Genomic DNA, 14955 nt, shown 5'->3' with positions numbered 1-14955 from the left:
CATGCACAGTGAGCGTACAAATAAAATGTCATTGATACTTGTGAAAAGCGAAGATAAATAATTGAATGAGTGTGTCCCCCAACTCTCTTTCCTTTTTCCACTTTTATTATCCTGACTTTTCCTTGAATCCTCTTCCCTCCTCCTCCTCTGTTCTTTTCTCTCTCTCTCTCTCCTCTCAACAACCGTTTCTGCTTCTGTTCCCAAAGTCGGCAACCTTCTTTCGCCAACATCGTTGAATTTTCTTGTTTCAGATATCGCAACAAGTAATGGAAGACACGACATTTACAAAGGTGTTCGTTGGAGGGTTAGCATGGGAAACCAACAAAGTCTCTCTCAGGAGCTACTTCGAACAGTTTGGGGACATTGTTGAAGCTGTCGTGATCACTGATAAGTCCAGCGGCAGATCCAAAGGCTACGGCTTTGTAAGTGTTTCTTCTCGTATTGTTGTTTACTCGGAGATTCTTGGCTTTAAAGCTCATGGTTTCTGTTTTTTTTTTTTTTTTTTTAAGGTGACTTTTTGTGATCCAGAAGCAGCTCAGAAGGCATGCATAGATCCAGCTCCTGTCATCGACGGGAGGAGAGCAAATTGCAATCTCGCGGCTTTTGGTGTTCAGAGATCTAAACCTTCTTCTCCAATTCACGGTATCTATAGCTTTCTTTATGTTTTGATTGATCTTTGGAAAACCCTAACAAGAATACTATGAGTATATAGGATCTTGTCTTTACTAAAGAGAAAAGCTGTAACTGTATGTCGTGAATCACCTCGCTATATATTTTTTCGATGTTATGTTAAGACTTCTAGGACAAAGATAAATGTCTTACTTCATTGTCTGGAGGGTATATGCTTCATATTGATTCCTAAGTTGATTGAACCAGCTGGTTGAAAAGCCATTTTCATGCCCTTTACTAGTAACAGTCTCCTTAAATCCTTATACCCTAAAAACATAATGCTTTGCATAAATTTTGTTAAATAATGTCATGTTTTTGTTTTTGCATAAAGCAAATGTTAGAGAAGGACGTTCTCATGGTGTTGTGTGTTTGGCAGGACACGTAGGAGGAGGCAGAGGCGTGAAGGTCACAAGCCCTTTCAAGACACACTTTGGGACTGCAGCTGCTCTTCCTTCCCCAATTCCATTCTCTCACTACACACTTCCTTACACTAATCCTTATGGGTACTCCACCTTTAATCTCTTACCTCATCTCTCTAAACAGACTTATAATCCTCTGTTTAAACTTCATAGGTTCTCTTCGTACTCAATGGATTACAACTACCCCACGGTATGTATATTTTGTTTTTCTCCATCTAATTCTATAATAAGTATTGAGTATTTTCTCTACTCTCCCTCGTATCTCATATAGCTTATTTGGTTTCTGTTTATAAACAGAGCTACTACAATGTTTATGGAGGAGCAACTGCTCAGCATCCGATGTATAGCACCGGACCAATGACTGGTATCGCAGCAGCAGCAGCAGCGTACTACCCATATCTCCAGTTTGCTGAAGGAAATGGACCCGTCACTGGTTATGCTCCTCTCCACTACCCCAACCACATGTTTCACTACTCCACTGGGGGAAACTACCCACATCACAATGCTTCTCCAGTGTCTCTTGCACCTTCACCAGTCATTCCATCAGGTTTGTGTATCTTTTATCTGTCTTCATTTCGTTTGTAAACAATTTTGAAAACCAGAGGTGCTGATGATCTCAGCAGTGTGCTTTGCAGTTCCACAGGCTTGACCGCCAAGGCTCATGGTTTACTAGTTTCATCATCTCCACAAGACCTGTGGCCTAACCATGGTTGCCTTTTTCCCTTTAGGCAAGAGCCCATAAATTTGGAGTGTGGGCATCTTTGCAAGTTCCAGTTAAGTCTCACATAGGGGTTTTAACTTGGACCATAGTCATACACATTACTCATCTTTTCGCATTGCATCACGCCCTTCTGAACAAAAAGGTTTAGTTCAGAACAGCTTGTACAATAAGTATAAACTTAAGTAAGAGTTACCATGTCTTGCATAGTGCCCCTGAAAGGCAAAGCATTTTTTGTAGAAAAGCTTAGGATTGGCTGATCAATAAGAAAGGAAATAAGGATTTCCCGGGAAATGAATTGCCACCACCTGGAAGTGTTTGAAGTAGTTTGTGTTCAAAGGTGTGCACACTACTTCACGCAGTATCCAATTTTAATGTTGTAGTCTTATTAGGATGATTAGATCTAGGACTATGTAGCTAGAACAAGGACAGAAAAGAAAGACACGTAAACTTCCTTTTGAGGAGAAAGGAAGTAATGTTGTTTGTGAACTCAGTCATGTATATTCTCGGTGGCTTAGCTTTGGAGTTATAGCCACACTTGAAACTAACTTTTTGATAAAGATCATTTTTAAAAATTTAGATTGCTCATCATAGTTTCAACCAACCAACCTCCACTGATGGAATGTGGGGTCATTGCATTTGCATTTTTTTTTTCTTTTGCCTCTTGGGGAGATATTTTGGTTCCCTTTAGGTTCTTCTCTTACACATGAACTAAACCAGTTCACAACCAACCATGGTTAGGATTCAGGTGCGAGGTACTTATCACCTCCTTATCTCTCTTTTACTCTTTCCTCTGTTTCTTCAAGACAAAAAAAAAAAGCAAATTCTACAGACTCTTTAATGTATTTGCTGTTTATCTTGTAAGCGTGTGGTTCTGATTCTATGTAAGAAAACAAAACCTTCATTTTCTATCCACGGTGGATGGAATATGAAATGTGTGTGATTGCACTATTTTATGATATAATCCTCTCTTATGACAATGTATCTTCATCATATGTATCCCTTAATATTCATCATCTTGATTGAGAGGCATTTAGTATTCTGTATGATTTAACTAAATTACATCTGTTAAACTATCTGAATTGCAAATGAGGAATCGGAAACCGCAAAGAACAGAGACACAGTTCTGTTATAAGACACTATTGAATACTATTGACTGAACAAGGTGTCTCAGTCACTCAGTACCAAACTTCGTCCACGGATCGTTTTAAATATTATAGACACAATCATCATATCATACATACACAAACAAAGGTAGAAAGCTTGACCCTCATACATAAAAATATAAAATCAACAATGCTGCAGAGTATGTCAAACTACAGTCCGTAAACAGAATTGCAAAAGAGAAAAAGGAATGTGAGTGAGTAGATCTATGTCATATGAAAGTGAAAGTAGAACTTGAATATGGAAGACGGTTTTGCAGAAGAGGAGAAGAGGCTTGTAAATCAAGAACGTGTACACTCAATGCCTTGACAAATAGCCAACCAAACGCCAAGTAGAGCTAAGCAAATAGATGCATCAATGGCAAGAACAATATGCACTTGACGCCGCCACTTCCTTTCAATGCCATGAGAAGTCTAGATCGTCCTTTACTTGGAACATACGTTGCTAAAAATACAGAAGTTGATCGACTATTCTTTAAGTTTGAGTTCTAGAATATCCAATATACACTTAGTCTCTATATCTCTATAATCATGATTGTCTAAATAGAAATCCTAAGTCTAACGCCTTTCATATCTGTCTTAAAACCCCAATCAATCAACCAAACAATTACTTGTTCACCTCTGTTATTTAAATTAAACATGTTTGCCTAGCTTAACCACATAAATTTTAGATCTTGAGTGCCTTAGCTCCTTGTGAATTTGATCCCTAAGTACTATAACTCGACCTCTTATTTGAGAGAGTACAAATCATTCCTTAAGTAATTTGAGTAATATCAGTTCTCCAGAAACTGAGAAACTCAAGAAAGCTACAGCTCTTGAAAACCTCATCAGCAATGGCAATCCAAGCTCTGCTTTCTTCCAAGACCAAATAAAGTAAATCGGAGATTGCTTATCTGATTTCAAGTCTCTCTCTCTTAGCAAAATTTAACTATGTTTCTCTTATTGCATTACTTAAGGCAATTCAGCATGGCAAATATCAACCCCTTTTAAAAAGAATACTCTGTTTCAGCTCGCGAGCAACACACAGTGGATGATCACAAGTCAATTTTCTCTGGAAAGGGAGGTCACTTTGCTTATATGAATCAAGCTCTAATGCACTAATGTTACAAGTTACAAACTTTACAGTTACATGAAGTACTAAACGGAAGCTGTATCTTTAACCAAGTCTACAATTACAACAATCAATTGATGTCCCAATACTGTTTTGTTCATCTTCTCGCGTTTCTTTAGAGTTCTCTGCATCTCGATCACCCTCATTCGGATCACATTGGCCAACACTTCCGTGGTCTTCTGGCTGAGTTTCAGGTTGACTAGACACTCCTCCATCAGGGGTCCTAAGATTCGGAATAGGAGGATCTTCATCTTGGCCTTGATGGGAATGGGTCGGGATAAGAGTGAGACGGCAAAGAGGGCAAGTGGAATGTGAAGTGAGCCAAAGATCAATGCAGTCCATGTGAAAAGTATGTCCACCTGACAGGATCTGTTGAAGCTTATCATCTGCTTGATAGTCACCAAGGCACACTGAACATCTGTAATTCAAAAATTCCAAAATCTCTGATTATTTCTTGGTTCTCAGTAACATGGATAAAATCCAATGATCTACACAACTTAGGATAACAAATGGGTTATAGACTATCATGCTTGAGTATGAATCTTGAGATTTTTTCTTCCAAATTACAGAATAGATAATACACATTGTCCAGCAAAACTATATCCACAAAGTGTTTATCAATGAGTATGAAATTTGGAGATCTCCGTCTTCCAAACAAGGTTACACACATTGTCCATAAACTATACCTAAACTGCTACAACTGTTTGGCGATGGAAACAGCGGCTGTGCCATTGCAATCTCGTAACAAACTGATTTTAATTTGATTTGAACCAAACACTATAGAATCTTTATCATTATCAGTATCCTAAATTTCATTTCAATCACATCTCAATCATGGTCGTGAATCCATGAAAAAAATGAATGATTAGTTTTTACAGAAGGTAAAGAAAAATGTGGAAACTCACAGTGAATCCATAGCGGAGAAGCAGACGACAATGGGGAGGATCTCTCTCAGCTCTTTTCTCAACCCTAACACAGCCGTGGAGATGGAGTTTTCGACGAGGAAAGTAGTGCGCATTCCGAGGGAAGACAAATCGGCTCTGCTGCAGCGGAGGTAGATGATGTAGAAGATGAAGAGGATGATGAATGTGAAGCAGATTGGGACAGTGAAGATGAATGCTTGGTATAGTTTAAGTTCCGGCGAGTTCGCGGTGGTGGGAGAACTATAATTTTGTGGGTTTGAGTTGCTGTAAGACATCACACAGACAAACAACTAATTTGTGATTGTTGAGATTGGAAATTGAAAATGAAACAATAATAATGTATTGGTCATGTGGCAGAACAACTGTTTTTCTTCATTTTTTATATAATATATATTTATTAATAAACTCGAATGGAAATCAACATTGATATACAAGCTCGATTCAAACAAAAACATTCTTAATTAGATATTACATCTTTTACTTCGACCAACCTATCCGGCGCATTCAACAAATTAACTCTATCTTCTCTCGAATACTGATTGTCGTTCTCAACCGGTGACGCTAAACATAATGTTGGGTCTGACCTCGTTTTCTCAGATGTCGAGCTTCTCATGACGTCTCCTACTGTAGCTGACTCTCTGTAAAATCATCAGAGCTTGTAATCGTCATTGTCGTTGAGCACAAGACGAGAACAATGAGCAGGAATAAGGAGCTATACCTACCTTCTCACCTTATCGCCAAAATTGGGCATGAGCCTGCCACCATACGCTGCCAAAGAGACCTCTCATAACCTGCACAGACAGTAGCCAAGCGCACTACTAAAGGAGTTCAAACAAACTATCATCAGTACTGGGATATGCACTTAACCAAGCAGGCACCGCAAAGAACCAGAACAAAGTCCAGACCACTGCTCCGCTTTCCACCTTTGAGAACCAAAGGACGGTTGACTGAGACGCGAGATAGCGCCCTCCGGTGTTACAGAGGAACGCCTACGATAATTGGGGAGACCACAACTTCCAAGTTTAAGCCATCGCCGCAGCTCGGAACTCCAAAACAGAGAGAAAAACAAGGGTAACCAAAGTAAGCAGGAGCATCAAACCCCCTTCAAACGGCATAGATGACCATAAACCCGGGGAGCTTGAAGAACCTCACGAGCCAGGAAGAAGGTGGAAGCACCATCACCGCCTGCATACCTCCACCTTGACTCGACACCCAAGCAAAAAGCAACAAAACATACTTGACTTTACTGACAAGGAGATTACCAGCTACGATGCCCTAGAGGTTGTGATTCCAATCGATGTAGCCCAATGCCTCCATGAAACCTGCGAACTCGCCACAAAGCCGTCGGAAGGACGCTCCAGCTCCCCTTATCTCGAACAACAGACCCAAGAGAGACAGATCTAAAAAGGGGAAACTCGATCTGAATCCAAAGCCCTAAAATGCGACTCCACTGTGCAACACCACTCCTAGCCACCATGTCTAGACTCCAGAGCAGCAGAAAACCACCACCGGTATCGACCTTCCTCGCGAGCGGAGACCTAAATGACAGGGAGACGCAAAACCAGAACCGAAGACAAGTGGGAGAGGGCCGACGGAGAAGCAAAGGAAAAAATGAGACTGAGAAGAGGGGAGGACTCCAACGCGGACACAGACGCTCACGCGCCAGCCAGGCGTCGGAGCGGACCGGACGTGAAGCTTTGATAAACTAGAGAGAGGTGAAAGCGTGAGGCTAGAGAGACAGGTGCTACTTATATTAATAATATCGACTAGATGATAATTCGCGCAGATGCGCGGAGTAAGTATTTTATATTATGTTTATTCATTTAATAGTTTTAATATTTTGTAACATTACAATCTTTATCGATTGTAAAAATGACGAATACAAATGTTAGTCTCTTAAATGTAGCATCGAAAAGTTAACATATTACATCTTATTTTAATTATTCTTAAGACCTCATATGAACAAAAGAAAATTAAGTTTTACGGCTTACACAAATCACAAAAGCCAGATAGGTAACATCGATTATAAAATGACGAAAGAATATTAGGTTTTCTGCTCTCGAATTCCTTGCTATTAACTCTCAATAAGTGATTTCATTTTCTACCTTTATAAAATTGTGCTTTCGTTCTCGTTTATGTTTCACTGATATGAGTTTTTTTTTTAAACTTCTTTTATGAATTCGGTGAATTACATAAGTGTCAAATCAAAAAGATGGACATTTGTAAAATTTAGTTCTAATTTAGATACATATCTAAGAAACAAATTTTTGAAGAAAATCAATGGCAAACTCTATTCACAGGTTAATGTTCAAATCTAATATATCAAGTTGTTATAAAATATAAGTGCAGACTCGAAATATAAATGTATGTATAATATATATCCACAAGTTCGCTTTTAAAAATCATATAATTTTAGGATAATAAAAAATTACTTATTTTATTAACCTAGCTTTTGAGGTTTAGTTACTTAAGAGTATACTGATAAAAAATATATATAATATTTTACCATGCTAGTATATGTAAACTATGTATAAACTAAGAATTGTTTAATTTATTAAATGATAAACCAAAAAACTTATAATAAATAGTTCAAACGTCTCATTCTTATAATTATAATAGCTAGATAAGGTATTAGGGAGAAACAATATTAGATGAATGATCAAACCTCTCATTCTTCGAACAAACTCAAAAGGAAGTGATTGAAATTTTGTCATGATATTTCATTAAAAGTTTTTTTCATGAATAAAATCAAGACTAAAATATTAAATCTGAATGCAATAATATATAGTCTTTTCAATACTAAAAAAATACTTCAATTTGAAGAAGTGTATTTTTGGAATTGTCAGGATCAAATAACATATTAGAAACCACATATTAAAAATAATAATTTATATACATAAAAGTAACACATAAAACAATACCAATACCTTTTGTTTATGTACAATCATGTTTTTGGTAAATAAATCAAAACAATCATTTTATTTACTTTATATGGTATATAATTAATTTTAGTGATATTCACAATTGATATATATATATATATTGTATATTTTAATATAAATATGTATTATTGACACTTCCTACTCATAGGATTTTATTAACATTTGTATATTTGCTGTAACACAAATTTTAACTCTTAATCACAAAACTTTTAATGTGAAATTTACCAATACAAATTTCAAAATTAAAATATTAAGATCTCAATAATTTTTCAATGCAAATTTAAAATTAACATATTTTTATATAGTATATAATCTAATTTAAATGACATTAATATATATATATATATATATATATATATATATATATATATATATATATATATATATATATATAATATGAATATATCTATTAATGATACTTCATATTCATACGATTTATGATCGTTTGTATCTTGCTATATCTTGCTTGAACAAAAAAATGTTAAACCATTGATCACAAAATTTTCAATATGAGGTTTTTACCATTTTTAATATTTATAGTTGTTTTAAAAATTCAAAATATAACATATAAGAAAATATCTAATTTTTTATTATATGCTTAATGTGATTGTTTAATTTTTTAATGATATAAAAAAAAAGAGATGATAAAAAAATTGTTATCAAATATGTATTATTCATATTCATTAATTATCATATATATGTTAATCATATTAGATAATTTTGTAGCTTTTATTTAAGGAAATAATTGAAAATACTATTTTGTACACTAATAATCAATTTGATAATTAGTTTAATAAAAGCATAATATATATTTATATGGACCAACTTATTTTTCTAAAAATTCTAAGAATCATCTTAGTGATGGCACGTGGATACCAAAACATGTTGTAATGCTCCATAATTAAATATATAGGGGATTTTATCATTATGAAATGTTTTCTTCATTTTTATTTTATTTTCAGTATTAAATAGGATTATGAATTAGCACTGATTGATTGCAGGAAAAGTTGGATATAAAGTAGAGTTCAGGCGCATTAGTGATTTGATTCAGAAAGTGTTATTTAATTTCCGTCAAGGTTATGGCCTAAAGCAAAGAGATTAGAGTGAGCCAAGTAATCAAGAAAACTAAAAGAGGAAGGAAAATGTTAAACCAATCATAGTCTACATATTCCTCTTCTTTTGGCGGGGAAAAGTGCCAATTTCGACCCAAACTATTTCAGTCGTGCCAAATACGACCCGAACAATTGATCAGTGCCAAATACGACCTCAACTCAATTATAATTCAAAAAAACTACCCGAACTTCTTAAAACGTGCCTAAATCTACATTGACTCTAACAGAAGTTAGTCAACCGTTAACAAGATAAAACGACGTCGTTTGATATACGAGAAAAAGTGCCAATTTCGATCCCAACACTCTCAATCGTGCCAAATAAGACCCGAACAAATGGTCAGTGCCAAAAACGACCTCAGCTCAATTATAATTTAAAAAAAATTATCCAATTTTTTCTAAAACGTGTCTAAATCTACATTAACTCTAACAGAAGTTAATCAACTTTTAACAAAGATAAGACGATGTTGTTTTGATATATGTATTTTTTTAAAAAATATGTTCATTTCGGGATTCAAATCCGTGCTGGGATATCGTTTTAAAGGGGCACACTAACAACTAGACTAAAATAATTTTTTGAAATATTATTACAAATTGAAATTCTCCATTATATAAACTACTATTCTTGTTCATCTTATCCAATTTAAAACTTTGGTGATTGCTTTATATATTTTAGTTATTGTTTAATTTGTCTAATATTTTGTACAACATATCTTAGTGAAAGAAAGGTAAAAGGCCTCTTAACATTTTTGAACAAAATATCAAAATATATAATATCAACTTTGAAAACTAAAAAAAAATTCCCACTTAATTTTAAAAATTAAAAATAATTTATATAAGAAAATTGTATAAATAAATTCAAAGTTGTAAGCATATTTAAGATCGTATAATAATAAAAAAAAATAACATATATCAAAACAACATCGTCTTATCTTTGTTAAAAGTTGATTAACTTCTGTTAGAGTTAATGTAGATTTAGACACGTTTTAGAAAAAATTGGATAATTTTTTTTTAAATTATAATTGAGTTGAGGTCGTTTTTGGCACTGACCATTTGTTCGGGTCTTATTTGGCACGATTGAGAGTGTTGGGGTCGAAATTGGCACTTTTCCTCGTATATCAAACGACGTCGTTTTATCTTGTTAACGGTTGACTAACTTCTGTTAGAGTCAATGTAGATTTAGGCACGTTTTAAGAAGTTCGGGTAGTTTTTTCGAATTATAATTGAATTGAGGTCGTATTTGGCACTGATCAATTGTTCGGGTCGTATTTGGCACGACTGAAATAGTTTGGGTCGAAATTGGCACTTTTCCCTCTTTTGGCGTCTAGAGAAAAACAAGTCAACTTCAGGTCGTTACTCATACTGCTTCTGCTTTGCAACCAACTGGATACATATACCAGATTAGTGTTTTGTTTTTATATTAAAAAACATACAAAAATAGAGGTTTATTGTACCTATAGTTTCTTGGACATCTCATGTTCATGTACCTATATCATCAACATACACACAACGCTAAGCGTTACTGCCACTAAGTTCTAGTCTAATCATTTATTTATATAGACACCTATTGCTGCGGAAAACACAAACACCAACCTCACATAAACATAGCAGAACACAAGGGTCACAATATCTTCCATAACAGAACCAAGAACCTTGATGTTTCAAATGCAAGACATCAAGTATAGTACACAAGATGTGAGGTTCCTGGTTTATATTTGAAAACATAAAAATATAGGTTTTATTTTATCTTTGACATCCATGTTCATGTACCTTAGACGTCCCATGTTCATCTACCTATATCATCTATACAACACAACGCGAAGCGTTATTGCACCTAACGCTATATCAGTTCTAGTCTTACAGTTAACACTGTTTAATATAGACAGGGCTATTGCTAAACTTACACACCAACATTACATAAACCTAGCAGAACATAAGGTGACAGAATCTTCCAACGCTCTGCTTTGCAGAAACCAGAAACCTTGGTGTTTCCATGCAAGCCTGATACAGACTGACGGAGGGGATGAGAGGTTATCAGTCTGTGTTCATTTAAGCAACCCTTTCCTTTGACTTGAGGTAGGAATGCATATGGGTGGGTGATTTTGCGGTTGGAAAAACATGTAAACACAATATTGGGAGATCTAGAAGATCGATCCAATCCAATAGTCAATATTAGGATATACATCAATATATTAGAATAGAAAGTTTATCATTATCTATTATATACTATTCCATATTAGTTTAGGAAATTAGTTTAATTTATTCTCTATATAAACTATGCATCTTGTAACATTATTTTTATGAGAGTCTAATATAATTCTTCCATAAACACTTTTGTGTTCTTTACTCTCATCAATTTGTCATGGTATCAGAGCCTGAACAAAACTAAAAACATCAAAACATCCTTATTCTCGTTTGTCTTGCAAAATCGCAGAACAATCAATTCTCATTCAAAAACTTCTTTATTCACGACTTGAAGAAGAAGATTTTTATTCAATCATAGTCTTGGTGTCTTTGCAAAATCGCAAATCATCAAACTTATTCTCTATTCCTTTGTTTCTCGATTTGAAGCAAGGAAAATTCATTCAACAATTCACATTCATTCATCAACTTTCGTATGGCTATTAGCTCACGAAGATTCAGATTTCTTGACGGCAGTCTACCGGCAGCCGATTCACCCTACCGTGAAGATTGGAGAGCAAACAATCATCTCATTGTAGGATGGATAAAACAAACATTCAACCAAAACTCAGATCATCTATCTCGGCTTGCAAAATCGCAAGCTATGGGACATTCATCAAGCTTCCGCAACGATTAGTGCATGAGCTACTTCTACCACCTAATTTGAAGATTGTTCAATCTCATACGTGTTACCACGTATGAGCTTGAGGGAGGGTATTGGGAGATCTAGAAGATCGATCCAATCCAATAGTCAATATTAGGATATACATCAATATATTAGAATAGAAAGTTTATCATTATCTATTATATACTATTCCATATTAGTTTAGGAAATTAGTTTGATTTATTCTCTATATAAACTATGCATCTTGTAACATTATTTTTATGAGAGTCTAATATAATTCTTCCATAAACACTTTTGTGTTCTTTACTCTCATCAATTTGTCACACAAAATTACACATAAGGACTCAATTTGATACTAGCAAAAGTAATAAAAAACAGTGTTTTGTGTTGTCTTTGTATTGATCGTAGCTGTTATGATTTACCTTGGTTCAAATGAAGTCAAACAACATCACAGTAGGAGCATGACAGAGAGATCCCAAACAACGCAATAGCAATTCCACATAGCAACACTGTAACACCTATTAAAAAACGCAGAGACCCACAAACACTATAAATGTTGTATGAGAAACAAAAAGCTTTGATGTGAGGAAACAAGAAGTGAATACGAGAACACACCACAGATTGGAAATTAATATTACCCTGGTAATGCCAATTTCCGCAGAGAAAGACAGCTGATTTGGCTCAGCGTAGGGGGAAAAGACCAAGCTTGGTTTACTTTCTTACAAGACAAATTCTTTCACAACACAGAAAATGACGAAACATGGAGTCTTTAGAAGCAATATGGTTAACCAACTGTTCATTATGGTATCCTAATGTCGCAGATAAAAAACAACGACTAAGCAATACAAGTATACAACCATTACTCAGATAGCGAAAATGAGAATACATGTATGAAAAAGTAGCCAGCTCTAGGATATCACAAGAAGATAGAATAATTTGACTTGGAATGAGACAACAGTATGATGAAGATTTCCGCAGTAGAAAAAAAAAAAAAAAAAAAGAGGTTCACTAATTTTCTTATTGAACCAAGCACAATTTCTTCAATAACAAAAAAAGAATTATGTTCACTAAAACCTGAATCACTTTTACTCAACTAAAATCGTCTTCTTCTCCTGTACGGAACCAGAAATAATGGGCCTTCGCCGAGATTTAATTGGGCTTCGTTGGGTCCAAAATTCTAATCCGGATCAACCCGCTCGTAATTTAAAATAGATTTCAATCTTTTGTCCTTTTGGTTTTGTTACAAGTCTTTTCCCGGCTAGTTTCAAATATCGGTTCCCTTTTGAATATTTCCACAGAGGTGAGAGCGTTCGCGTGATTCCTCTTTGGTCTCTTCAGCTTCCTTACTAAGATCTGATTCAAATTTCTAATCTGATTTTGAATCGATTTTGGTGATTAGGTTGAATCGTAATCGGGAAGTGAAGAAGAGATGGAGGCTCGCAGGTCACAAATGACTGGTATCAATCTTCATCTTCGCTTATGATTGTGTTTCTAGCTGAAATCTTTTGTGGCTGTTGATTTGTTGTTTTCTCATGGATTCAAACTGAGGTTAGACGTCGAGGCAAAGGTTTCCGTGGAGGAACTGATGGCGCAGATCACCACAGCGAAAACCATGGAGACAGATCTCAGTCGCGGTTAGCTCTCTCTCCCTCTCTCTCTGTTTGTACCTCTAGGCTAATGATTTTTCTGTTTCGAGATGAAATTTGTATGTGGCGATTGTGGATTTGCCTTTCCTGGACTCGATTGAGTATAGATGTTGAGGATCTCGTTGTTAGAATGTACGGACGGACAAGTATTATTGCAAAGCAGTTTTAGGTGTATTCTATTGGTTTTTAAGGGAAATTTGTGCTGATTGATAGTAATATTTGTTTGAGATTCCTCAAATTTTGAGCGTTCTCTGTATTGGTTGGATGATTTTGCGAGAAACTATTGAGTGTCAAGAGTAGCAGCATTGCTTTGCTCAAGTTTGTTTGTTTCTTTATTTGTATTCAGTCAGCTTCATACATAGTACATACTCTGTTTTGATGAGATACCAAAGGATTGTTCTACCGTTTTCCAAAACCATTAGGTTGTTTTTGGATCTGCAATTTGTACTCAGCTTCATACACTTTCCTTTTTTGTTAGATGTTATCTGATTCTTCTTATGTCAAGCTAGTTTGTGTCGGGATTTGCACTTTGTACTAACCGAGTAGCAGTCCTTTGTTCGAGTTAGTTTATCTCTTGATCTGTTGTTTTTCTCATGGATTTGATTGAGGATAGATGTTGAGGATCCCGTGGCAAAAGTCTCCCTCGAGGAACAGATGAAACAGATTACCATAAGCAATAATACCTTGGAGAAAAATCTCGCTCATGGTTAGTCTCTCCGGAGAATTACTATTACACAACAGTTTTAGGTTTTGGCTTTAAGAGAGACCCGTTGATCTTTTGTGGAAACTTATGCTGATTAATAGTAATTTCGTTTGGAATTTCATAGATTTTGAGGATGGCAATCTCAAGCCCCTTGATGATGACGATGAGGCACTTTCCTTACTTGATTATTTGAGATTCGGTTGATTAATGTTTGTTATTTTTTTTACAAAAAAAATGTTTTTCTATTTATTAGGGGAAGGCTCTAAGGCTTCTGTTTGAAGATGAGGAGGACAAAAAGTTTAAAGCATTGGCCAAACTCTTTTTCTACTAGCCAACGGAGGAGGCGGAGGGGATCGGCGGAGGAGGAGATGCTTTCGGCGCTAACTGCTGGTTTGATTGACCGGCCAAGAAGGTATGTTTCTGTTCTTCTCTAAAACAAGAAAAAGAAAATACACTAATTTTTTGACCCTAATTTTATTTGTTCTTTTTTTTTAATTAAATTTCCAGGAGAATACGCTTGTATGAAAAACACGGTGGGAAGATGGATAAGATTTTACATATTCCGCTTACTATAATTTGTACATTTTCATAGACTTTGAAACTATGCTTATCAGTTCTTTACTATTCTAAAACAGTTTGAACTATGGGAATCGGAAGTCGAATATGTGATATAAACCTATTAAAAAAAATTACTATATATATATATATATTAATATGCTTACGATTTTGTTTATTTAAAAAAAAAT

General features: G+C 35.2%; 2 protein-coding genes across 5 annotated transcripts; one reads left to right on the top strand and one right to left on the bottom strand.

Annotated features, from left to right (window-relative positions):
- Positions 1-2822, top strand: LOC103874783 (RNA-binding protein 38). Of its 3 annotated transcripts, XM_009153225.2 has the most exons (6): positions 55-422; positions 510-642; positions 1046-1172; positions 1242-1278; positions 1386-1635; positions 1712-2786. In XM_009153225.2, the coding sequence occupies exons 1-6, from the start codon at positions 267-269 to the stop codon at positions 1735-1737; spliced, it is 729 nt and encodes a 242-aa protein (XP_009151473.1). In that variant the 5' UTR covers positions 55-266; the 3' UTR covers positions 1738-2786. The 3 variants fall into 3 exon arrangements, with proteins under 3 accessions (XP_009151472.1, XP_009151473.1, XP_009151471.1); XM_009153224.2 differs by having other exon boundaries at positions 1-422; positions 1046-1278; positions 1724-2822; XM_009153223.2 differs by having other exon boundaries at positions 57-422; positions 1046-1278.
- On the bottom strand, positions 2474-8357 carry LOC103874896 (RING-H2 finger protein ATL58). Of its 2 annotated transcripts, XM_033291658.1 has the most exons (3): positions 5726-8357; positions 4986-5641; positions 2474-4498 (listed from the first exon to the last, which is right to left on the bottom strand). In XM_033291658.1, the coding sequence occupies exons 2-3, from the start codon at positions 5276-5278 to the stop codon at positions 4126-4128; spliced, it is 666 nt and encodes a 221-aa protein (XP_033147549.1). In that variant the 5' UTR covers positions 5279-5641; positions 5726-8357; the 3' UTR covers positions 2474-4125. The 2 variants fall into 2 exon arrangements, with proteins under 2 accessions (XP_033147549.1, XP_033147548.1); XM_033291657.1 differs by having other exon boundaries at positions 4986-8357.
- Positions 8358-14955: the final 6598 nt, after the last annotated feature.

This window comes from Brassica rapa, chromosome A05 (assembly GCF_000309985.2).
Source record: "Brassica rapa cultivar Chiifu-401-42 chromosome A05, CAAS_Brap_v3.01, whole genome shotgun sequence".
NCBI classification, from domain to species: Eukaryota; Viridiplantae; Streptophyta; class Magnoliopsida; order Brassicales; family Brassicaceae; genus Brassica; species Brassica rapa.
Note: the sequence above shows the minus strand (reverse complement) of the source record. Positions and strands in the feature narration are given on the sequence as shown.